Source organism: Scyliorhinus torazame, chromosome 22 (assembly GCF_047496885.1).
Source record: "Scyliorhinus torazame isolate Kashiwa2021f chromosome 22, sScyTor2.1, whole genome shotgun sequence".
NCBI lineage: Eukaryota > Metazoa > Chordata > Chondrichthyes > Carcharhiniformes > Scyliorhinidae > Scyliorhinus > Scyliorhinus torazame.
This window is the reverse complement of record NC_092728.1, coordinates 17901626-17925913: the sequence shown is the minus strand read 5'-3', so window position 1 is coordinate 17925913 and position 24288 is coordinate 17901626. Positions and strand designations below refer to the sequence as shown.

Genomic DNA, 24288 nt, shown 5'->3' with positions numbered 1-24288 from the left:
CACACTCTCTCTCACTCTCTCTATCATTCTCTCTCTCTCACACAAAGTCTCTCTCACTCTATCTCTCATTCTCTCTCTCTATCATTCTCTCACACTCTCTCACTCGCTCTCTCTCTCACACACTCTCTCACACACTCTCTCACACACACTTTCTCTCACACACACTGTCTCTCACACACACTGTCTCTCACACTCTCTCACACCCTCTGTCTCTCACTCTCTCTCATTCTCTCTCTCTCACATATTCTCACACACTCTCTCTCTCTCTCTCTCACTCTCACAATTAGCATTTCACCCCATCTTTGCGCATTCCGAAGGGAAATCACCATTCACTGGTCCACCCCCTGGGCCTTCAGGACAATTGTGGCCATTCTGGGCTCGGTGTGTTGCTCATTTTAGCCTTAGTTTAATTGCTCTGTTCTATCACCTTTGCTCTTGAGTCGCCAGGTATCTCTGATACCGCCACGTGGTTCAAGTCCGAGTAATGATCAATAATCCAACGCACCGCTTAGTAAGAGTTAAATCAACGCACATTTATTATATACAGCAATCAATACTTACACATTAATTCTACTTCTAAGCTACTTCCCACAACTAACAGGCCAATACTTGGAAATGGCCCACCAGGTCAGGGAAACGAATGGCCTTTCGTATGGGTTCTGAGCCTGCGGGATTCAAAGCGGGGTACAGGTCGATAGTCAGGAGCGCCTATCACGTAGCGAGCATTGGAGTAAGACTTACTGTTTCTTGCGGCTGTTGTAGAGGTCAGCAGAAGGGTCTCGAAGGGTGCGGAGAGGAGAAAAAGGGTCGATTTGAACTTGGCCCCTATTCTTATAGTCCCCAAGGGCTTCCCGCCTCTCGGGCGGACCTTGTACCTGGTTCCAAGTGATTGGACTTGGTCCCAATCACTTGGTTCGATATTCCCCAATACTGGAGCGATTCCTTGTCCGATGGGCGGTTTCGAGGTGGTCGTTCACCTCTCTTTGTGTAAGCTCCTGCTGGCGCCGAAAAGTCTGGGTTGGCTTTGTGTGTCTAATTTGTAGCATATTGTTCCCGGGGATTGCTAATTTATATGCAGATGGCTGGGGTGTTGTTATGTTGATGGCTGCAGGTATCGGTCTGGTCTGGCTTCCCTAGAGGCAAATACACTGTTTTACCTGCAGCTGTCTGTTTGAGTCCTGTTGGCTGATTTTCCCATCAGCCTCTTCCGTTCCGCCATTTTAAATCGGGGTTTGGCCATTCTAATCGGGAGTTAGCCATTTTACATGGCTACAGGTGGGACCTCTACAAACGGGATGGTCTACACCTGGACCAGAGGGGTACCAATATCCTGGGGGGGGGGGGGGGGGGGGAATTTGCTAATGCTCTTCAGGAGGGTTTAAACTAGTTCAGCAGGGGCTTGGGAACCTGAATTGTAGCTCCAGTAGACAGGAGGTTGAGAGTAGGGAGGTCATGAGTGAGGTTTCAAAGTTGCAGGAGTGTACCGGCAGGCAGGAAGGTGGTTTAAAGTGTGTCTTCTTCAATGCCAGGAGCATCCGGAATAAGGTGGGGTGAACTTGAGGCATGGGTTGGTACCTGGGACTTCGATGTTGTGGCCATTTCGGAGACATGGATAGAGCAGGGACAGGAATGGTTGTTGCAGGTACCGGGGTTTATATATTTCAGTAAGCTCAGGGAAGGTGGTAAAAGAGGGGGGAGGGGTGGCATTGTTAGTCAAGGACAGTATTACGGTGGCAGAAAGGACGTTTGATGAGGACCCATCTACTGAGGTAGTATGGGCTGAGGTCAGAAACAGGAAAGGAGAGGTCACCCTGTTAGGGGTTTTCTATAGGCCTCCGAAAGTTCCAGAGATGTAGAGGAAAGGATTGCAAAGATGATTCTGGATAGGAGCGAAAGCAACAGGGTAGTTGTTATGGGGGACTTTAACTTTCCAAATATTGACTGGAAACGCTATAGTTCGAGTACTTTAGATGAGTCCGTTTTTGTCCAATGTGTGCAGGAGGGTTTCCTGACACAGTATGTAGATAGGCCAACGAGAGGCGAGGCCATATTGGATTTGGTACTGGGTAATGAACCAGGACAGGTGTTAGATTTGGAGGTAGGTGAGCACTTTGGTGATAGTGACCACAATTCGATTACGTTTGCTTTAGTGATGGAAAGGGATAGGTATATACCGCAGGGCAAGAGTTATATCTGGGGGAAAGGCAATTATGATGCGATGAGGCAAGACTTAGGATGCATCGGATGGAGAGGAAAACTGCAGGGGATGGGCACAATGGAAATGTGGAGCTTGTTCAAGGAACAGCTACTGCGTGTCCTTGATAAGTATGTACCTGTCAGGCAGGGAGGAAGTGGTCGAGCAAGGGAACCGTGGTTTACTAAAGCAGTCAAAACACTTGTCAAGAGGAAGAAGGAGGCTTATGTAAAGATGAGACATGAAGGTTCAGTTAGGGCGCTCGAGAGTTACAAGTTAGCTGGGAAGGACCTAAAGAGAGAGCTAAGAAGAGCCAGGAGGGGACATGAGAAGTCTTTGGCAGGTAGGATCAAGGATAACCCTAAAGCTTTCTATAGATATGTCAGGAATAAAAGAATGACTAGGGTAAGAGTAGGGCCAGTCAAGGACAGTAGTGGGAAGTTGTGCTTGGAGTCCGAGGAGATAGGAGAGGTGCTAAATGAATATTTTTCATCAGTATTCACACAGGAAAAAGACAATGTTGTCGAGGAGAATACTGAGATTCAGGCTACTAGACTAGAAGGGCTTGAGGTTCATAAGGAGGAGGTGTTAGCACTTCTGGAAAGTGTGAAAATAGATAAGTCCCCTGGGCCGGATGGGATTTATCCTAGGATTCTCTGGGAAGCTAGGGAGGCGATTGCTGAGCCTTTGGCTTTGATCTTTAAGTCAACTTTGTCCACAGGAATAGTGCCAGAAGACTGGAGGATAGCAAATGTTGTCCCCTTGTTCAAGAAGGGGAGTAGAGACAACCCCCGTAACTATAGACCAGTGAGCCTTACTTCTGTTGTGGGCAAAATCTTGGAAAGATTTATAAGAGATAGGGTGTATAATCATCTGGAAAGGAATAATTTGATTAGAGATAGTCAACACAGTTTTGTGAAGGGTAGGTCGTGCCTCACAAACCTTATTGAGTTCTTTGAGAAGGTGACCAAACAGGTGGATGAGGGTAAAGCAGTTGATGTGGTGTATATGGATTTCAGTAAAGCGTTTGATAAGGTTCCCCATGGTAGGCTACTGCAGAAAATATGGAGGCATGGGATTCAGGGTGATTTAGCAGTTTGGATCAGAAATTGGCTAGCTGGAAGAAGACAAAGGGTGGTGGTTGATGGGAAATGTTCAGACTGGAGTCTAGTTACTAGTGGTGTACCACATGGATCTGTTTTGGGGCCACTGCTGTTTGTCATTTTTATAAATGACCTGGAGGAGGGCGTAGAAGGATGGGTGAGTAAATTTGCAGATGACACTAAAGTTGGTGGAGTTGTGGACAGTGCGGAAGGATGTTACAAGTTACAGAGGGACATAGATAAGCTGCAGCGCTGGGCTGAGAGTTGGCAAATGGAGTTTAATGCAGAAAAGTGTGAGGTGACTCATTTTGGAAGGAATAACAGGAAGACAGAGTACTGGGCTAATGGTAAGATTCTTGGTAATGTGGATGAGCAGAGATATCTTGGGGTCCATGTACATAGATCCCTGAAAGTTGCCACCCAGGTTGAGAGGGTTGTTAAGAAGGCATACGGTGTGTTAGCTTTTATTGGTAGAGGGATTGAGTTTCGGAGCCATGAGGTCATGTTGCAGCTGTACAAAATTCTGGTCGCTGCATTATAGGAAGGATGTGGAAGCATTGGAAAGGGTGCAGAGGAGATTTACCAGGATGTTGCCTGGTATGGAGGGAAGATCTGATGAGGTAAGGCTGAGGGACTTGAGGCTGTTTTCGTTAGAGAGAAGGTTAAGAGGTGACTTAATTGAGGCATACAAGATGATCAGAGGATTGGATAGGGTGGACAGTGAGAGCCTTTTTCCTCAGATGGTGATGTCTAGCACAAGCGGACATAGCTTTAAATTGAGGGGAGATAGATATAGGACAGATGTCAGAGGTAGGTACTTTACTCAGAGTAGTAAGGGCGTGGGAATGCCCTGCCTGCAACAGTAGTGGACTCGCCAACACTAAGGGCATTCAAATGGTCATTGGATAGACATATGGACGATAAGGGAATAGTGTAGATGGGCTTTAGAGTGGTTTCACAGGTCGGCGCAACATCGCGGACCGAGGGGCCTGTACTGCGCTGTAACAGCATGGTGGCATTGTGGATAGAACAATTGCTTCACAGCTCCAGGGTCCCAGGTTCTATTCCGGCTTGGGTCACTGTCTGTGCAGAGTCTGCACGTCCTCCCCGTGTCTGCGTGGGTTTCCTCCGGGTGCTCCGGTTTCCTCCCACAGTCCAAAGATGTGCAGGGTAGGTGGATTGGCCGTGATAAATTGCCCTTAGTGTCCAAAATTGCCCTTAGTGTTGGGTGGGGTTGCTGGGTTGTGGGGATAGGGTGGAGGTGTTGACCTTGGGTAGGGTGCTCTTTCCAAGAGCCGGTACAGACTCGATGGGCCGAATGGTCTCCTTCTGCACTGTAAATTCTATGATTCTATGATATGATAATCTCTATGCTCTATGAAGGGGGGGATGGGCCAATTTCCCCCACAGCGTGGGAGGGGGTGGGGAGTGACACCGGTGAGGATGATGGGGGGGCGGGGGGGGGGGGACACCGGTGAGGATGGTGGGAGGGGGGGGGTGACACTGGTGAGAATGGGGGTGGGCAGAGAACCTTTGTGAGGGAGAGAGAGAGAGCAGGGCTAATTGTGCCCTTCGTTGGAAGGTGCCAGCACAGACCAGAGGGGCAGAGTGTCCAGTCTGGCTGCTCGAAGGTTCTAAGAATGCGGACAGGCCTCGAGCCAGGCCGGTTGCCAGGCGACGGTGGGAGCAGTCGTCCCGTTTGGAGACGGCGAGCCTCCAGGGTCGACCACTCCCCCCCCCCCCCCCAAGGCCATGCAGCGAGCCGCCCAAGAGCTGTGGGTCCTCCTGGGTCTCGGCGACGAGGGCGGGGAGCACCCCGCCCCCCCATCCTCCCCCCCTGGGCCAGGGTGCGTGTGGCGGCCGGCCCGGAGGAACCCCTCGACCGGCAGGAGCGGCTCTGTGCCCCCCTGCCCGCTGGGCCGCGGGTGCCTGCCCGACCTGCGCCCCGACCCCGGGTGGCCCCCCGGCCTGTGGCTGCTGGTGGCAATGCCGTGGGTTCTCCTGCTGCTGCTCCTGGCCACCCGCGTCTTCCGGAGCCGCTGTCCTTGTCCGGGCGCCAAGGTGAATGTGGGGGGGCTTTATGGGGGCGGGGGTGGGAGTTGATCGGTTTGGGGGCCCGGCCCACGTTCCAGGGACCTGCTTTGGCACACCCAGTTCCGGAAGGTTCCGGCTTCAACCAGAACCTCAGGCCTGAGAGGAATATGTTGGCTTCCGGACTGGGGGAAGGGTTGGGCGGGGGGTGGGGGTGGGGGGACCGTACCAGACGGGTGAGGAGGGGAGGGTGACAGCAAGGGGTGCGCTGGGGGGGTCAGGGGTCAGAGGTTACAGGAGAGATTAGACGGAAACACTTGCGAATTGTTAAAGTATTGAGGGGGGGGGGGGGTTTGGTATGTGAGGGGGAGGGAGTGCGGACTGGCTTCACGCACCCCGGCGCCAAAATTGCGTTCGATGGCGGGGCGGAGAATCCGGCTTCCCGCGTGAAATCGGAAACCGGCGCCCGTTCCGCGATTCTCCGGACCCCGAAACGCGGCGTCCTCCGGGAGGGTCCACCACCTGCGGCCATTGACTGACCCCCCCCCCCTCCCTCCCGCTATTCTCTGCCCCTGACCGGCCGAATTCCCCACGGCGTGGAACACTCATGGTCCCAGCGTCCGTGATAACCGCGTGCCGGCTGCGGACTAGGACCAGGGTCACCACAGTCTGGGGGGGGAGGGGGGGGGCGGTCGATTGGAGGGTAGGGGGGGCTTCATTCGGGACTGGGATTTTATTGAGTGGGTGGTGTGTGAGAGAGAGAGTGTGTGAGAGAGAGAGTGTGTGTGAGAGAGAGTGTGTGTGTGAGAGAGAGTGTGTGTGTGTAGGAGAGTGTGTGTGTCAGAGGGAGTGTGTGAGAGAGAGTGTGTGTGTGTGTGGGAGAGTGTGTGTGTGAGAGAGAGAGAGTGTGTGTCAGAGGGAGTGTGTGAGAGAGAGAGTGTGTGTGTGTGGGAGAGTGTGTGTGTGAGAGAGAGAGTGTGTGTCAGAGGGAGTGTGTGAGAGAGAGTGTGTGAGAGAGTGTGTGTGTGAGAGAGAGTGTGTGTGTGAGAGAGAGAGTGTGTGTGAGAGAGAGTGTGTGTGTGAGAGAGAGTGTGTGTGTGTAGGAGAGTGTGTGTGTCAGAGGGAGTTTGTGAGAGAGAGTGTGTGTGTGTGGGAGAGTGTGTGTGTGAGAGAGAGAGTGTGTGTCAGAGGGAGTGTGTGAGAGAGAGTGTGTGTGTGTGAGAGAGAGTGTGTGAGAGTGTGTGTGTGTGGGAGAGTGTTGTGTGGGAGGAGAGTGTGTGAGAGAGTGTGTGAGAGAGTGTGTGTGTGTGGGAGAGTGTGTGTGTGAGAGAGAGTGTGTGAGAGAGTGTGTGTGTGGGAGAGTGTGTGTGTGAGAGAGAGTGGGTGTGTGAGAGAGAGAGTGTGTGTCAGAGGGAGTGTGTGAGAGAGTGTGTGTGTGTGGGAGAGTGTTGTGTGTGAGAGAGTGTGTGAGAGAGTGTGTGTGTGAGAGAGAGTGTGTGAGAGAGTGTGTGTGTGGGAGAGTGTGTGTGTGAGAGAGAGTGTGTGAGAGAGTGTGTGAGAGAGAGTGTGTGTGTGTGGGAGAGTGTGTGTGTCAGAGGGAGTGTGTGAGAGAGTGTGTGTGTGGGAGAGTGTGTGTGTGAGAGAGAGTGTGTGAGAGTGTGTGAGAGAGAGTGTGTGTGTGTGGGAGAGTGTGTGAGAGAGTGTGTGAGAGAGTGTGTGTGTGTGGGAGAGTGTGTGTGAGAGAGAGTGTGTGAGAGTGTGTGTGTGTGTGGAGAGTGTGTGTGTGAGAGAGTGTGTGAGAGAGTGTGTGAGAGAGAGTGTGTGTGTGTGGGAGAGTGTGTGTGTCAGAGGGAGTGTGTGAGAGAGTGTGTGTGTGGGAGAGTGTGTGTGTGAGAGTGTGTGAGAGAGAGTGTGTGTGTGGGAGAGTGTGTGTGTCAGAGAGATCGTGTGAGAGAGTGTGTGTGTGGGAGAGTGTGTGTGTGAGAGTGTGTGAGAGAGAGTGTGTGTGTGGAGAGTGTGTGTGTGTCAGAGAGATCGTGTGAGAGAGTGTGTGTGTGAGAGAGTGTGTGTGTGTGGGAGAGTGTGTGTGTGAGAGAGAGTGTGTGAGAGAGTGTGTGAGAGAGAGTGTGTGTGTGTGGGAGAGTGTGTGTGTCAGAGAGAGTGTGAGAGAGTGTGTGTGTGTGGGAGAGTGTGTGTGTGAGAGAGAGTGTGTGAGAGAGTGTGTGAGAGAGTGTGTGTGTGTGGGAGAGTGTGTGTGTGAGAGACAGTGTGTGAGAGAGTGTGTGTGTGTGGGAGAGTGTGTGTGTGAGAGAGAGTCTGTGAGAGAGTGTGTGAGAGAGAGTGTGTGTGTGTGTGGGAGAGTGTGTGTGTCAGAGGGAGTGTGTGAGAGAGTGTGTGAGAGAGAGTGTGTGTGTGGGAGAGTGTGTGTGTCAGAGAGAGTGTGTGAGAGAGTGTGTGTGTGTGGGAGATTGTGTGTGTGAGAGAGAGTGTGTGAGAGAGTGTGTGAGAGAGAGTGTGTGTGTGTGGGAGAGTGTGTGTGTGTGGGAGAGTGTGTGTGTGAGAGAGAGTGTGAGAGAGAGTGTGTGAGAGAGAGTGTGTGTGTGTGGGAGAGTGTGTGTGTCAGAGGGAGTGTGTGAGAGAGTGTGTGTGTGGGAGAGTGTGTGTGAGAGAGAGTGTGTGAGAGAGTGTGTGTGTGTGGGAGAGTGTGTGTGTGAGAGAGAGTGTGTGAGAGTGTGTGAGAGAGAGTGTGTGTGTGTGGGAGAGTGTGTGTGTGAGAGAGAGTGTGTGAGAGAGTGTGTGTGTGTGAGAGAGTGTGTGTGTGTGGGAGAGTGTGTGTGTGAGAGAGAGTGTGTGAGAGAGTGTGTGAGAGAGAGTGTGTGTGTGTGGGAGAGTGTGTGGTGTCAGAGGGAGTGTGTGAGAGAGTGTGTGTGTGGGAGAGTGTGTGTGTGAGAGAGAGTGTGTGAGAGTGTGTGTGTGGGGAGAGTGTGTGTGTGTGAGAGAGTGTGTGTGAGAGAGAGTGTGTGTGTGGGAGAGTGTGTGTGGTCGAGAGAGAGTGTGTGTGAGAGAGTGTGTGTGTGGTGTGTGAGAGAGTGTGTGTGTGTGTGGAGAGTGTGTGTGTGAGAGAGAGTGTGTGAGAGTGTGTGTGAGGAGAGTGTGTGTGAGTGAGAGTGAGAGGTGTGTGAGAGAGAGTGTGTGTTTGGGAGAGTGTGTGTGTCAGAGAGAGTGTGTGAGAGAGTGTGTGTGTGTGTGGGAGAGTGTGTGTGTGAGGGAGAGTGTGTGAGAGTGTGTGTGTGTGTGGGAGAGTGTGTGAGAGAGTGTGTGTGTGAGAGAGAGTGTGTGAGAGAGTGTGTGTGTGGGAGAGTGTGTGTGTGAGAGAGTGTGTGAGAGAGTGTGTGAGAGAGAGTGTGTGTGTGTGGGAGAGTGTGTGTGTCAGAGGGAGTGTGTGAGAGAGTGTGTGTGTGGGAGAGGGTGTGGTGTGTGTGTGAGAGTGTGTGGTGAGAGTGTGTGAGAGAGTGTGTGTGTGTGGGAGAGGGTGTGTGAGAGAGTGTGTGAGAGAGTGTGTGTGTGTGTGTGGGTGAGGTGTGTGTGGAGAGAGAGTGTGTGTGAGAGTTGTGTGTGTGTGTGGGAGAGTGTGTGTGTGAGAGAGTGTGTGAGTGAGTGTGTGTGAGAGAGAGTGTGTGTGTGTGGAGAGTGTGTGGTGTCAGAGGGAGTGTGTGAGAGAGTGTGTGTGTGGGAGAGTGTGTGTGTGAGAGTGTGTGAGAGAGAGTGTGTGTGTGGGAGAGTGTGTGTGTCAGAGAGAGTGTGTGAGAGTGTGTGAGAGAGAGTGTGTGTGTGTGGGAGAGTGTGTGTGTCAGAGAGAGTGTGAGAGAGTGTGTGTGTGTGGGAGAGTGTGTGTGTGAGAGAGAGTGTGTGAGAGAGTGTGTGAGAGAGTGGGTGTGTGTGGGAGAGTGTGTGTGTGAGAGACAGTGTGTGAGAGAGTGTGTGTGTGTGGGAGAGTGTGTGTGTGAGAGAGAGTCTGTGAGAGAGTGTGTGAGAGAGAGTGTGTGTGTGTGTGGGAGAGTGTGTGTGTCAGAGGGAGTGTGTGAGAGAGTGTGTGTGTGGGAGAGTGTGAGAGAGAGTGTGTGAGAGAGTGTGTGAGAGAGTGTGTGTGTGTGGGAGAGTGTGTGTGAGAGAGAGTGTGTGTGAGAGAGTGTGTGAGAGAGAGTGTGTGTGGTGGGAGAGTGTGTGTGTCAGAGAGAGTGTGTGAGAGAGTGTGTGTGTGTGGGAGATTGTGTGTGTGAGAGTGAGTGTGTGAGAGAGTGTGTGAGAGGAGTGGTGTGTGTGTGTGGGAGAGTGTGTGGTGTGTGGGAGTGTGTGTGTGTGGGAGAGGAGAGTGTGTGAGAGAGTGTGTGTGAGAGAGTGTGTGTGTGTGGGAGTGTGTGTGTGTGGGAGAGTGTGTGTGTGAGAGGGAGTGTGTGAGAGAGTGTGTGTGTGTGGGAGAGTGTGTGTGATGAGGTGAGTGGTGTGTGAGAGTGTGTGTGTGTGGGAGGTGTGTGTGTGTGAGTGAGAGTGTGTGTGAGAGTGTGTGAGAGTGAGTGTGTGTGTGTGGGAGTGTGTGTGTAGTGTGGGTGAGGAGTGTGGGTGAGAGAGTGTGTGTGTGTGTGGAGAGTGTGTGGTGTGTGGGTGAGTGGTGTGTTGTGAGAGGAGTGTGTGGTGTGTGAGTGTGTGAGAGAGTGTGTGTGTGTGTGGGGTGAGTGTGTGTGTGAGTGGTGAGGAGTGTTGTGTGTGTGGGAGTGTGTGTGTGGTGGGGTGGAGTGTGTGTGTGGAGGAGGGTTGTGTGAGTGTGTGTGTGTGGGAGTGTGTGTGTGTGAGAGAGAGTGTGTGGGTGAGTGTGTGTGTGGGAGAGTGTGTGTGTGTGGTGGGGTGGTGGGTGAGTGTGTGTGTGTTGGGGTGTGTGTGTGTGTGTGTGGTGTGGGTGAGTGTGTGTGGGGGAGTGAGTGTGTGGGAGTGTGTGGGTGGTGGAGTGTGTGTGGGGTGAGTGTGTGTGGTGTGGGTGTGTGTGGAGTGTGTGTGGGAGGGTGTGTGAGAGGGTGTGTGTGTGGTGGGTGGTGTGGGTGTGTGGGGGGTGTGTGTGTGTGGAGGTGTGTGTGTGGGAGGTGTGTGGTGGGGGAGTGAGTGTGTGTGGTGTGTGGTGGAGAGTGGTGTGGGGGGGGTGTGTGTGGAGAGGTGTGGTGTGGTGGGGGGTGTGTGTGTGTGGGTGGAGTGTGTGTTGGGTGGTGTGTGTGTGAGGGTGTGTGTGGAGTGTGTGGTGAGTGTGTGTGGGGGGTGTGTGTGTGTGGAGAGGTGTGTGGAGGTGGGTGTGTGAGAGTGGTGTGGGAGTGTGAGTGTGTGAGAGAGTGTGTGTGGAGGGTGTGTGTGGGGAGTGGTGTGTGGGTGTGTGTTAGTGTCAGAGGGTATTTCTTTGTGTGTGTCATGTGGTGTGTGTTTAGATGTGATTAGTGGATGTTTATTGTGTTAAATGTGTAATTAGTGCATGTGTTAGCGAGTTTTTAGTGTGTGTTTAGGGGTTGTTTATTGTGCAGTCGCCTGTTTTTATTTACTTTATTCTTATTTTTTAAAGAAATTTAGAGTAACCTCAATTCTTTTTTTTCCCCCCAGTGAGGGGGCAATTTAATGTGGCAATTCACACCTCACCTGCAAATCTTTGGCTTGTGGGGGGTGTGACAACTAGTCAGTGGCAACAGGGGCGGGATTCTCCGTACCTGGGACCGCAAGTCTGTCGGAGAACTTGCGAAGGAGAGTGGGGGGGGGGGGGTTGCGATTCACGTGACGACGCTGCTCTTCGACGCCAGATAAGCGGGCCAGGTACGAGTATCCACGAACTCTCACCCCTTCCTTAAAACGCGGGCAGCCAAGGGAGCCGTGGGAGAAGGGTGCTTGGCCGCAACGTAGGAAGCAAGAGGTCGGGCAGGGGAGATCGGGAAAGTTGAAGGGTGTGCAGGGGGAAGGGTGGTGGCCTGGACCCGATGCGGGTGCGAATGAGGGCGTTGAGGAATGTTTATATGGAGGTGCTGTATGAATCGGAGCTCTCAGTGGAGGGAGAGAGAATGCTCGGCGATTTTTGGATGGGCTAGAATTCCCCAAAATATGGGGGAATAGTTGGTCGAGGGTATGGGTGGTAGGGTGGCACAGTGGAGTGTAGCACTGCTGCCTCATGGCGCATGAGGACCTCGGTTTCGATTACCGGCACGGCCACTGGGCCACTAGTCCCGTGTGGAGTTTGCAACATTCCCCCCGTGTCTGCGTGGGGTTTCTAAATTGTGGTACTCTAAATTTTTTTTAAAAAAGGATTGGTGGAGATAGAACAAAGTAACAAAAGAACAAAGAAAAGACAGCACAGGAACAGGCCCTTTCGGCTCCGCTCCAAGCCCGTGCCGACCATGCTGCCCGAACTAAACTAAAATCTTCTACAGCTTCCTGGGTCCGTATCCCTCTATTCCCATCCTATTCATGTATTTTGTCAAGATGCCCCTTAAATGTCCCTATCTGGTCCCTGCTTCCACTACCTCCTCCGGTAGCGAGTTCCAGGCACCCACTAACCCTCTGCGTAAAAAACTTGCCTCGTAACATCTACTCTAAACCTTGCCCCCTCTCACCTTAAACCTATGCCCCCTAGTAATTGACCCCTCTACCCTGGGGAAAAGCCTCTGACTATCCACTCTGTCCTATGCCCCTCAGAATTTTGTATACCTCTATCAGGTCTCCCCTCAACCTCCTTCGTTCCAGTGAGAACAAACCGAGTTTATTCAACCGCGCCTTTCATAAGCTAATGCCCTCCATACCAGGCAACATTCTGGTAAATCTCTTCTGCACCCTCTCTAAAGCCTCCACATCCTTCTGGTAGTGTGGCGACCAGAATTGAACACTATACTCCAAGTGTGGCCTAACTAAGGTTCTATACAGCTGCAACATGACTTGCCAATTCTTATACTCAATGCTCCCCGGCCAATGAAGGCAAGCATGCTGTAGGCCTTCTTGACTATCCTTCTCCACCTGTGTTGCCCCTTTCAGTGACCTGTGGACCTGTACTCCTAGATCTCTTTGACTTTCAATACTCTTGAGGGTTCTACCATTCACTGTATATTTCCCTACCTGCATTAGCCCTTCCAAAATGCATTACCTTCACATTTGTCCGGATTAAACTCCATCTGCCATCTCTCCGCCCAAGATGCTGGCAAGGAAGGCCCTGAGTCCTAATGGGTTCCTGGTGGGAGTTCATAAGAGGTCTTCGGGGGGGCCCTGGGGCCTATGTGGGTAACTGCAAACATCGAGACAAGGGAGAAAGAGTAGCTTCCCCCTACAGGCCTCAATATGCTTAATTCTTAAGAAGGATAAGGGCCTGAGGCAGCGTGGGTCCTACCGCCCGAAATCACTGCCGAACGTGGACGCCAAACTGCTGTCAAAATCCCGGCCTTGGCGGATTGAGGCCTGTGAGCCGGAGGGGTGATGGGGAGGACCAGGCGGGGTTTGCAAGGGGAGGCAGCTGTCGGCGAAAGTTAGGCGCTTCTTGAATGTGATTATGATGCCCCCCCGGTGGGACCGGGGGGGTGGAGGTGGCGGTCGCTATGGATACGGAGAAGGCCTCGGATTGGGAATATCTGTGGGAAGTGCTGGGGCGGTTTGGGTTCGGACAGGGCTTTGCGGGTTGGGGCCTGGTTGCTACGTATGGCGGCGGTAACGAGTGGCAGGACGGATTGGGTGAGTTTGGGGTATTTCAGACTGAAAAAGACCGTAAGACACAGGAGCCGAACTAGGCCACTCGGCCCATCGAGTCTGCTCCGCCATTCAATCATGGCTGATATTTTCTCATCCCCGTTCTCCTATAATTGTGGCACACTCTGCCCTTGGCGATGAGAGCCACTGGCAATGCCACTTAGAGCGTCGAGGAGTTGGGTAGTGCAGGGGTGGGGGGGGGGGGGGGAGCACAGGGGTCTCGCTACATGCGGACGATTTGAGATACTTTACATTTCGGACCCGTTAGGGGGATTAAGAACGTCTTGGAGCAGTTTGGTTGGTTTTTCCGGGTATAAGTTAAAATATGGAGAAGAGCGAGGTTTTCCCGATTCAAGCAAGGTTGGGCGAGCTACCTGTTGATGGCGCCTCTGCCGTTCTCGCCGGCCCGGTACTCCACAAGCCCGCTGGAGGTGGCGGCCCTGAGGGTGTGGGGACCTCAGACAGCACCTGAGGCTGGAGTTGGCCTTTTCGATTTGATTTGATTTATTGTCACAGGTACCGAAGTGCAGGGAAAAGTATTTTTCTGCGGCCGAGGGGAACGTGCACAGTACGTACATAGTAGACACAAGAATAATCAACAGAGAACATTGACAAATGGTACATCGCCAAACAGTGATTGGCTACAATGCAGAACAAGGGGTCAAACAAAGCAGATACATGAGCAAGAGCAGCATAGAGGCGTCGTGAATAGTGTTCTTACAGGGAACAGATCAGTCCGAGGGGGAGTCGTTGAGGAGTCTTGTAGCTGCGGGGAAGAAGCTATTCCTTCGTCTGGATGTGCGAGTCTTCAGACTTCTGTACCTGCTGCCTGACGGAAGGGGTCTGGAACAAAGAACAAAGAACAAAGAGAAGTACAGCACAGGAACAGGCCCTTCGGCCCTCCAAGCCTGCGCAGACCATGCTGCCCGTCTAAACTAAAATCTTCTCCACTTCCAGAGTCTGTATCCCTCTATTCCCATCCTATTCATGTATTTAAGATGCCCCTTAAATGTCACTATCGTCCCTGCTTCCACCTACTCCTCCGGTAGCGAGTTCCAGGCACCCACTACCCTCTGTGTAAAAAACGTGCCTCGTACATCTCCTCTAAACCTTGCCCCTCGCACCTTAAACCTATGGCCCCTATTAATTGACCCCTCCACCCTGGGGAAAAGTCTCTGACTATCCACTCTGTCTATGCCCCTCATAATTTTGTAGACCTCTATCAGGTCGCCCCTCAACCTCCGTCGTTCCAGTGAGAACAAACCGAGTTTATTCAACCGCTCCTCATAGCTAATGCCCTCCATACCAGGCAACATCCTGATAAATCTCTTCTGCACCCTCTCTAAAGCCTCCACATCCTTCCGGTAGTGTGGCGACCAGAATTGAACACTATACTCCAAGTGTGGCCTAACTAAGGTTTCCGCCGGGTGCTCCTGTTTCCTCCCACAGTCCAAAGACGTGTAGATTGGGTGGATTGGCCGTGATAAATTGCCCTTAGTGACCAAAAAGGTTAGGAGGGGTTATTGGGGTACCGGATAGGGTGGAAATGAGGGCTTAAGTGGGTTGGTGCAGACTCGATGGGCCGAATGTCCTCCTTCTGCACTGTATGTTCTATGTTCTATGAGGAGGGTGAATGTAACCTCTTTGTGAGCTAGGCCTCAGCCTTATTCAGCTTGAAGGTATCCACAGGGCTCATATGACAGTGGCCAGAGCAGGTTTTTTTGAGGGGTGGAAAACAGGTGTGGGCGGTGAGCAGGCCGCAAATCACTTCCACATGTTCTGGGCTTGTCCGAAACTGGAGGGATTCTGGGGGCTTCGCTGACGTGATGTCTGAGGTGCTGAGGGTGAAGGTCGTCCCAAGTCCCCAGAAGTGTCGATCTTTCGGGCGGCATGCGACGCAGGGGTTAGCACTGGGACTGCGGCGCTGAGGACACCGGGTTCGAATCCCGGCCCCGGGTCACTGTCCGTGTGGAGTTTGCACATTCTCCCCGTGTCTGCGTGGGTTTCACCCCCACAACCCAGAGATGTGCAGGGTAGGTGGATTGGCCGCGCTAAATTGCCCCTTGATTGGAAAAAAATAATAATGGGGTACTCTAAATATTTTTAAAAAGAAGAAAAAACAGGTGTTGATCTTTGGAGTGTCGGGAGACCAGGGAGTCCAGGAGGCCAGAGAGGCCGACGGTTTGACCGTTGCCTCTTTGGTAGCCCGGAGATGGATCTTTTTGGGATGGAGGTATCCAGGTCCCGAACCCAGGGGTGTGGATAAGTGACCTCGGGGAATACCTGCGGCTGGAGAAGATTAAGTTCACCTTGAGAGGGACTGTGGGGGAGTTTGTCCAGAGATGGAAACCGTTTATCGACTTCACAGAATCATAGAATTTACAGTGCAGAAAGAGGCCATTCGGCCCACCGAGTCTGCGCCGGCCTTTGGAAAGAGCACACCGCCCAAGCCCACACCTCCACCCTATCCCCGTAACCCCATCTTACCTCACCTTTTTTGGACACTAAGGGGCAATTTATCATGTTTTAGCGTGTGTTTAGCATGTGTTTAGTGTTTGTGTAGTTTAGTGTGTGTTTAGCGTGTTTCAGCATGTGGTTAGCATGTGTTTAGTGTGTTTGTGTAGTTTAGCATGTGGTTAGCATGTTTTAGCATGTATTTAGTGTGTGTTTGCAGAGTTTAGCATGTGTTTAGCATGTTTTAGCATGTGTTTAGTGTGTGTTTGCATAGTTTAGCGTGTGTTTAGCATGTGTTTAGTGTGTGTTTAGCGTTGGTTCGTGGTGGTAGGCACAGAATTGGAGCTGACCCATCCTGAGCAATTGTGTGGATGGAATTGAGTCGCGTTGAGCTAACACTTGATTTTTCCCTTTCTCCTTTGCTCGATCAGGTTAGCCGTGGCCCTTGGGAAAAGGAAAAGAGACAGGACGATTCCCGGCTCGAGGAGATCCAACCCCTGCAGTCCGAAGTCTGGATCTGGCAGCAATTCCTCCCTCGGATCGGCCGGATTCAGAGAACCATCCAGAAGCTGGAGGCCAGGCTGGAGGGCCAAGGCGGGATGCGGCCGAGGGTCAGGATGAGGGCGAGGAGGCGTTTGGAGGCCGGGAAGCAGGCCGGCCGGATGCAAATGTTCCTGAGGGCTTCCCACTCGGAAAGGCGCCTGTGTCTGGTGTCCAAATGTGGGCGGGTTCCACCTCCCAGAAAGTCTTACCCTGCCTTGACCCAGTAACCGGACCGGTGTGGCACACCGGTCCTCCTCCCCCCTCATCCTCCACTCCACTCCCCTCCGCACTCTCACTCACTCACACTCACCGGCACACCGGTCCTCCTCCCCCCTCATCCTGCACTCCACTCCCCTCCACACTCTCACTCACTCACACTCACCGGCACACCGGTCCTCCTCCCCCCTCATCCTGCACTCAACTCCCCACACTCCCCTCCGCACTCTCACTCACTCACACTCACCGGCACACCGGTCCTCCTCCCCCTCATCCTCCACTCCACTCCCCTCCGCACTCTCACTCACTCACACTCACCGGCACAACGGTCCTCCTCCCCCCTCATCCTCCACTCCACTCCCCTCCGCACTCTCACTCACTCACACTCACCGGCACAACGGTCCTCCTCCCCCCTCATCCTCCACTCCACTCCCCTCCGCACTCTCACTCACTCACACTCACCGGCACAACGGTCCTCCTCCCCCCTCATCCTCCACTCCACTCCCCTCCGCACTCTCACTCACTCACACTCACCGGCACAACGGTCCTCCTCCCCCCTCATCCTCCACTCCACTCCCCTCCACACTCTCACTCACTCACACTCACCGGCACACCGGTCCTCCTCCCCCCTCATCCTCCACTCCACTCCCCTCCACACTCTCACTCACTCACACTCACCGGCACAACGGTCCTCCTCCCCCCTCATCCTGCACTCCACTCCCCTCCACACTCTCACTCACTCACACTCACCGGCACACCGGTCCTCCTCCCCCCTCATCCTGCACTCAACTCCCCACACTCCCCTCCGCACTCTCACTCACTCACACTCACCGGCACACCGGTCCTCCTCCCCCTCATCCTCCACTCCACTCCCCTCCGCACACTCCCCTCCCCACACTCCCCTCCACACTCTCACTCACTCACACACACATTTACTCACACACTCACACACCTGTACACAAACTCACACACACCCACACACTCGTACACATAGTCACACACACCTGTACACACTCACTCGTACACAAACTCTTCCACACAAACTCACATACACACACTTGTACACAAACTCATTCACACATACACACTCATACACAAACTCACTCATACACAAACCCACACACAAACTCACAGACACACTTGTACACAAACGCACACACTCTCACACACACACACTCTCTCACACTCTTTCTCACATTCACACTCACTCATGCACACAAGCTCATTGACACTCACACACTCATTCACACACACACCTGGACACAAACTCACACACACATTCATTTACAAACTCACACACTCACCCGTACACAAACTCACACTCCCTCTCACACTCACACTCTCTCTCACACACACACTCAGACTCTCTCCCACACTCTCGCTCTCACACACACTGACACTCTCTCTCACACTCACTCTCACACTCTCTCGGACACTCTTTCTCACATTCACATACACACGCACTCACACTCTCTCCCACACACACTCACACTCTCTCTCACACGCACACTCACACTCTCTAGGACACTCTCACATTCACACACACACACACATTCACACTCTCTCCCACACACACTCACACTCTCTCTCCCACACACACTCACACTCTCTCTCACACGCACACTCACACTCTCTAGGACACTCTCACATTCACACACACACACATTCACACACTCGGTCACACACACTCATGGATACTTACACATACATTCACACAAACACAATTAACACATATACTAACACACTCCCTCAAACACACAAACCCTTCATTAGTTCTCTCACGCACTGAATTTGTGAAATAAATGTTTGTGAAAATTAACATGATTACTTTCTGGCTTCAGAGGGGCAAAAAAATCGATCGCCTCGACCAGAACAATCTCGACCAATGAGGCTGGTTAACTCGTGCGGAGAGAGACTGGGAGAGAGAGAGAGAGACAGAGAGGGAGAGAGACTGAGAGAGAGAGAGAGAGACAGAGAGGGAGAGAGACTGAGAGAGAGAGACTGAGAGAGAGAGAGGGAGAGAGACTGAGAGAGAGAGAGAGAGAGAGAGAGGGAGAGAGACTGAGAGAGAGACTGAGAGAGAGAGAGAGAGAGACTGAGAGAGAGAGAGAGAGACTGAGAGAGGGAGACAGACTGAGAGAGAGAGAGAGAGAGAGACTGAGAGAGAGAGAGAGAGACTGAGAGAGGGAGAGAGACTGTGAGAGAGAGCGACTGAGAGAGAGAGAGAGATAAACTGAGAGAGGGAGAGAGACTGAGAGAGAGAGACTGAGAAAGGGAGAGAGAGAGACTGAGAGAGAAAGAGAGACAGAGAGGGAGAGAGACAGAGAGAGACTGAGAGAGGGAGAGAGACAGAGAGGGAGAGAGACTGAGAGAGAGAGAGACTGAGAGAGGGAGAGAGACTGTGAGAGAGAGCGACTGAGAGAGAGAGAGAGAGAAACTGAGAGAGGGAGAGAGACTGAGAGAGAGAGAGACTGAGAGAGGGAGAGAGAGAGACTGAGAGAGAAAGAGAGACAGAGAGGGAGAGAGACTGAGAGAGAGAGACTGAGAGAGGGAGAGAGAGAGACTGAGAGAGAAAGAGAGACAGAGAGGGAGAGAGACAGAGAGAGACTGAGATAGGGAGAGAGACAGAGAGGGAGAGAGACTGAGAGAGAGAGAGAGAGAGAGACTGAGAGAGAAAGAGAGACAGAGAGGGAGAGAGACTGAGAGAGGGAGAGAGACTGAGAGAGAGACTGAGAGAGGGAGAGAGAGACTGAGAGAGAGAGACTGAGAGAGGGAGAGAGACTGAGAGAGAGACTGAGAGAGAGACTGAGAGAGGGAGAGAGACTGAAAGAGAGAGACTGAGAGAGGGAGAGACTGAGAGAGAAAGAGAGACAGAGAGGGAGAGAGACTGAGAGAGAGAGAGACTGAGAGAGAAAGAGAGACAGAGAGGGAGAGAGACTGAGAGAGGGAGAGAGACTGAGAGAGGGAGAGAGACTGAGAGAGAGACTGAGAGAGAGAGACTGAGAGAGGGAGAGAGACTGAAAGAGAGGGACTGAGAGAGAAAGAGAGACAGAGAGGGAGAAAAACTGAGAGAGAGAGAGACTGAGAGAGAGAGACAGAGAGGGTGAGATACTGAGAGAGAGAGACTGAGAGAGAGAGACTGAGAGAGGGAGAGACTGAGAGAGAGACTGAGAGAGGGAGAGAGACCGAGAGAGAGAGACTGAGAGAGAGAGAGAGAGACTGAGAGAGCGAGAGAGAGAGAGACTCGGACCGAGAGAGAGAGACAGGGAGAGAGAGAAACAAGGGGAGAGAGAGAAAGAGTGTGAGAGAGGGATTGGGAGAGAAAGAGAGAGAGACAGGGAGAGAGCGAGAGATGGGAGAGAGAGAGAGAGAGAGACTGGGAGAGAGAGAGAGAGACAGGGGGAGAGAGAGAGAGACAGGGGGAGAGAGAGAGACTGGGAGAGAGAGAGAGAGACAGGGGGAGAGAGAGAGAGACAGGGGGAGAGAGAGAGACAGGGAGAGAGAGAGAGACAGGGAGAGAGAGAGACAGGGAGAGAGAGACAGACTGGGAGAGACAGAGACAGACTGGGAGAGACAGAGACAGACTGGGAGAGACAGAGACAGACTGGGAGAGACAGAGAGACTGGGAGAGAGAGAAAGAGACTGGGAGAGAGAGAAAGAGACTGGGAGACAGAGTTAGAGAGAGAGAAAGTGGAGGAGAGAGAGACTGGGAGAGAGAGGTAGAGAGAGAGAGAGGCTGGGAGAGAGAGATTGGGAGAGAGAGAAAGAGACTGGAGACAGAGAGAGAGAGAGTCTGGGAGTGACAAAGACAGACTGGAGAGAGAGAGACTGGGAGAGAGAGTTAGAGAGAGAGAGACTGGGAGAGAGACAGAGAGAGAGAGACTGGGAGAGAGAGACTGGGGGAGAGGGAGAGAAACTGGGCGAGAGAGACAGGGAGAGAAACACAGAGAGAGACTGGGAGAGAGAGACTGGGGGAGAGAGAGACAGGGGGAGAGAGACTGGGGGAGAGACACAGAGAGAGACTGGGGGAGAGAGACTGGGGGAGAGAGAGACTGGGGGAGAGAGAGACTGGGGGAGAGACACAGAGAGAGACTGGGGGAGAGAGACTGGGGGAGAGAGAGACTGGGGGAGAGAGAGACTGGGGGAGAGGGAGACTGGGGGAGAGAGACACAGAGAGAGACTGGGAGTGAGAGACTGGGGGAGAGAGAGATTGGGGGAGAGAGACTGGGGGAGAGACACAGAGAGAGACTGGGGGAGAGAGACTGGGGGAGAGAGAGACTGGGGGAGAGAGAGACTGGGGGAGAGGGAGACTGGGGGAGAGAGACACAGAGAGAGACTGGGAGAGAGGGACTGGGGGAGAGAGACTGGGGGAGAGGGAGACTGGGGGAGAGAGACACAGAGAGAGACTGGGAGTGAGAGACTGGGGGAGAGAGAGACAGGGGGAGAGAGAGACTGGGGGAGAGAGAGGGACAGGGAGAGAGAGGGACAGGGAGAGAGAGCTTGGGAGAGAGACACAGAGAGAGATTGGGGGAGAGGGAGAGAGACTGGGAGAGAGAGCCTGGGAGAGAGACACAGAGAGAGACTGGGGGAGAGGGAGAGAGACTGGGAGAGAGATGAGTGCAGGAGTTTGGGGGGAGGTAGTGGCATTTGGTGGGATGGGTGGGAGGTTTGGGGGAGGGTCATTCCTGAGGGAGCACCACACAGGCAGAGGGTCAGTGCTGAGGGAGCGTCGCACTGTCGGAGTGTCAGTGCTGAGGGAGCGCCGCACTGTCGGGTGGTCAGTGCTGAGGGAGCGCCGCACTGTGGAGGGTCAGTGCTGAGGGAGCGTCGCACTGTGGAGGGTCAGTGCTGAGGGAGCGTCGCACTGTCGGAGGGTCAGTGCTGAGGGAGCGCCGCACTGTCGGAGGGTCAGTGCTGAGGGAGCACCGCAATGTCAGAGTGTCAGTGCTGAGGGAGCACCGCACTGTGGGAGGGTCAGTGCTGAGGGAGCGCCGCACTGTCGGAGGGTCAGTGCTGAGGGAGCGCCGCACTGTGGAGGGTCAGTGCTGAGGGAGCGTCGCACTGTCAGAGTGTCAGTGCTGAGGGAGCGCCGCACTGTCGGATGGCCAGTGCTGAGGGAGCGCCGCACTGTCGGAGGGTCAGTGCTGAGGGAGCGCCGCACTGTCGGAGGGTCAGTGCTGAGGGAGCGCCGCAATGTCCGAGTGTCAGTGCTGAGGGAGCGCCGCACTGTCGGAGGGTCAGTGCTGAGGGAGTGCCGCACTGTCGGAGGGTCAGTGCTGAGGGAGCGCCGCACTGTGGGAGGGTCAGTGCTGAGGGAGCGCCGCACAGTCGGGGGGTCAGTGCTGAGGGAGCGCCGCACTGTCGGAGGGTCAGTGCTGAGGGAGCGCCGCACTGTCGGAGGTTCAGTGCTGAGGGAGCGCCGCACTGTCGGAGGGTCAGTGCTGAGGGAGTGCCGCACTGTTGGAGGGTCAGTGCTGAGGGAGCGCCGCACGGTCAGAGGGTCAGTGCTGAGGGAGCGCCGCACTGTCGGAGGGTCAGTGCTGAGGTAGCGCCGCACTGTCGGAGGGTCAGTGTTGAGGGAGCGCCCCACTGTCGGGGGGTCAGTGCTGAGGGAGCGCCGCACTGTTGGAGGGTCAGTGCTGAGGGAGCGCCGCACGGTCGGAGGGTCAGTGCTGAGGGAGGGCCGCACTGTCGGAGGGTCAGTGCTGAGGGAGCGCCGCACTGTGGGGGGGTCAGTGCTGAGGGAGCGCCGCACTGTCACAGGGTCAGTGCTGTGGGAGCGCCGCACTGTGGGAGGGTCAGTGCTGAGGGAGCGCCGCACTATCGGAGGGTCAGTGCTGAGGGAGCGCCGCACTGTGGGAGGGTCAGTGCTGAGGGAGCACCGCACTGTGGGAGGGTCAGTGCTGAGGGAGTGCCGCACTGTCGGAGAGTCAGTGCTGAGGGAGCACCGCACTGTCGGAGAGTCAGTGCTGAGGGAGTGCCGCACTGTCGGAGGGTCAGTGCTGAGGGAGCGCCGCACTGTGGGAGGGTCAGTGCTGAGGGAGCGCCGCACTGTCACAGGGTCAGTGCTGAGGGAGCGCCGCACTGTGGGAGGGTCAGTGCTGAGGGAGCGCCGCACTGTCGGAGGGTCAGTGCCGAGGGAGCACCGCACTGTGGGAGGGTCAGTGCTGAGGGAGCACTGCACTGTGGGAGGGTCAGTGCTGAGGGAGTGCCGCACTGTGGGAGGGTCAGTACTGAGGGAGCGCCGCACTGTCGGAGGGTCAGTACTGAGGGAGCACCGCACTGTCGGAGGGTCAGTGCTGAGGGAGCGCCGCACTGTCGGTGGGTCAGTACTGAGGGAGCGCCGCACTGTCGGAGGGTCAGTACTGAGGGAGCGCCGCACTGTCGGGGGGTCAGTGCTGAGGGAGCACCGCACTGTCGGAGAGTCAGTGCTGAGGGAGCGCCGCACTGTCAGAAGTTCAGTACTGAGAGAGCGCCGCACTGTCGGAGGGTCAGTGCTGAGGGAGCGCCGCACTGTCGGAGGGTCAGTGCAGAGGGAGCGCCGCACTGTCGGAGGGTCAGTGCTGAGGGAGCGCCGCACTGTCGGAGGGTCAGTGCAGAGGGAGCGCCGCACTGTCGGAGGGTCAGTGCAGAGGGAGCGCCGCACTGTGGGAGGGTCAGTGCTGAGGGAGCGCCGCACTGTCGGAGGGTCTGTGCTGGGGGATCGCCGCACTGTCGGAGGGTCAGTGCAGAGGGAGCACCGCACTGTCGGAGGGTCAGTGCTGAGGGAGCGCCGCACTGTCGGAGGGTCTGTGCTGGGGGATCGCCGCACTGTCGGAGGGTCAGTGCAGAGGGAGCACCGCACTGTCGGAGGGTCAGTGCTGAGGGAGCGCCGCACTGTCGGAGGGTCAGTGCAGAGGGAGCACCGCACTGTCGGAGGGTCAGTGCAGAGGGCGCGCCGCACTGTCGGAGGGTCAGTGCAGAGGGAGCACCGCACTGTCGGAGGGTCAGTGCTCAGGGAGCACCGCACTGTCGGAGGGTCAGTGCTGAGGGAGCGCCGCACTGTCGGAGGGTCAGTGCTGAGGGAGCGCCGCACTGTCGGAGGGTCAGTGCAGAGGGCGCGCCGCACTGTCGGAGGGACAGTGCTGAGGGAGCGCCGCACTGTCGGAGGGTCAGTGCAGAGGGAGCACCGCACTGTCGGAGGGTCAGTGCAGAGGGAGCGCCGCACTGTCGGAGGGTCAGTGCTGCGTGACTACCTGGAGGCCCAGAATGTCCTGAATCAAGGATTCAAAGTTTGACAGGTTGTGGGGTGGTCTGGGTGGGGGTGGGTGTGCGGGAGGGGGGGGGAGGGGGGGGGGGGGGTGTGGGCATGAGCCGGGGTTTGGCAGGGGCTGGTGCTGCGGTAAGTGGCACCGGGGAGGCTGACACTCCCAACAGCTCAAATCTCACCAGGCCCAAGGAATCCAATGTGGATTTTGGTGCGAGTCTTGGCGTCGGTGACTGAGGCAACCGGCACAGGGATCGGGAAAACCCATCTGGTTCAAACGAATGTCGGTGCAGAAGTCGCCATTCGGCCCATCGAGTCTGTGAGATCCTGGCCGATCGCAGATAAGAATCGTCACCTCCACTCTCCCGCTTTATCCCCGTAACCCTGGATCCCCTCGCTGATTAGAAATCCGTCTCTCTCGGCCTCGAACATACTTAACGGCCCGGCCTCCACAGCTCTCTGCGGTAAAGAATTCCACAGATTCACTCTTCTCCTGAGGGAAGAAATTCCTCCTCATCTCTGTCTCAAATCCCTGACTCTGGGATTCGGCCCTCTGGTCCCAGCCTAACAACACTGTCGATGTGTTTTTGAGTTGAATTAAGGAAGCAGGGGATGAGTGAACCTGTGGAGATTACTCCCCCACAGGCCTACTTGTAAAGGGCAAAGGATTTCCTGTTACCCTTGTGGTCTCTCTCTTTCTGTCTCCCTGTCTCTCTCTCTCTCTCTCTCTCCGTGACGTTACCTTTCGC

At 54.6% G+C, this 24288-nt stretch overlaps 1 protein-coding gene across 1 annotated transcript; it reads left to right on the top strand.

The window, feature by feature from the left end:
• The first annotated feature begins 5178 nt into the window (after window positions 1–5178).
• LOC140399480 (uncharacterized) lies at window positions 5179–18112 on the top strand. Its single transcript, XM_072489055.1, has 2 exons — window positions 5179–5358; window positions 15966–18112. Exon 2 carries the CDS (start codon window positions 16253–16255, stop codon window positions 17285–17287), a length of 1035 nt encoding a protein of 344 aa, XP_072345156.1. The 5' UTR covers window positions 5179–5358; window positions 15966–16252; the 3' UTR covers window positions 17288–18112.
• Window positions 18113–24288: the final 6176 nt, after the last annotated feature.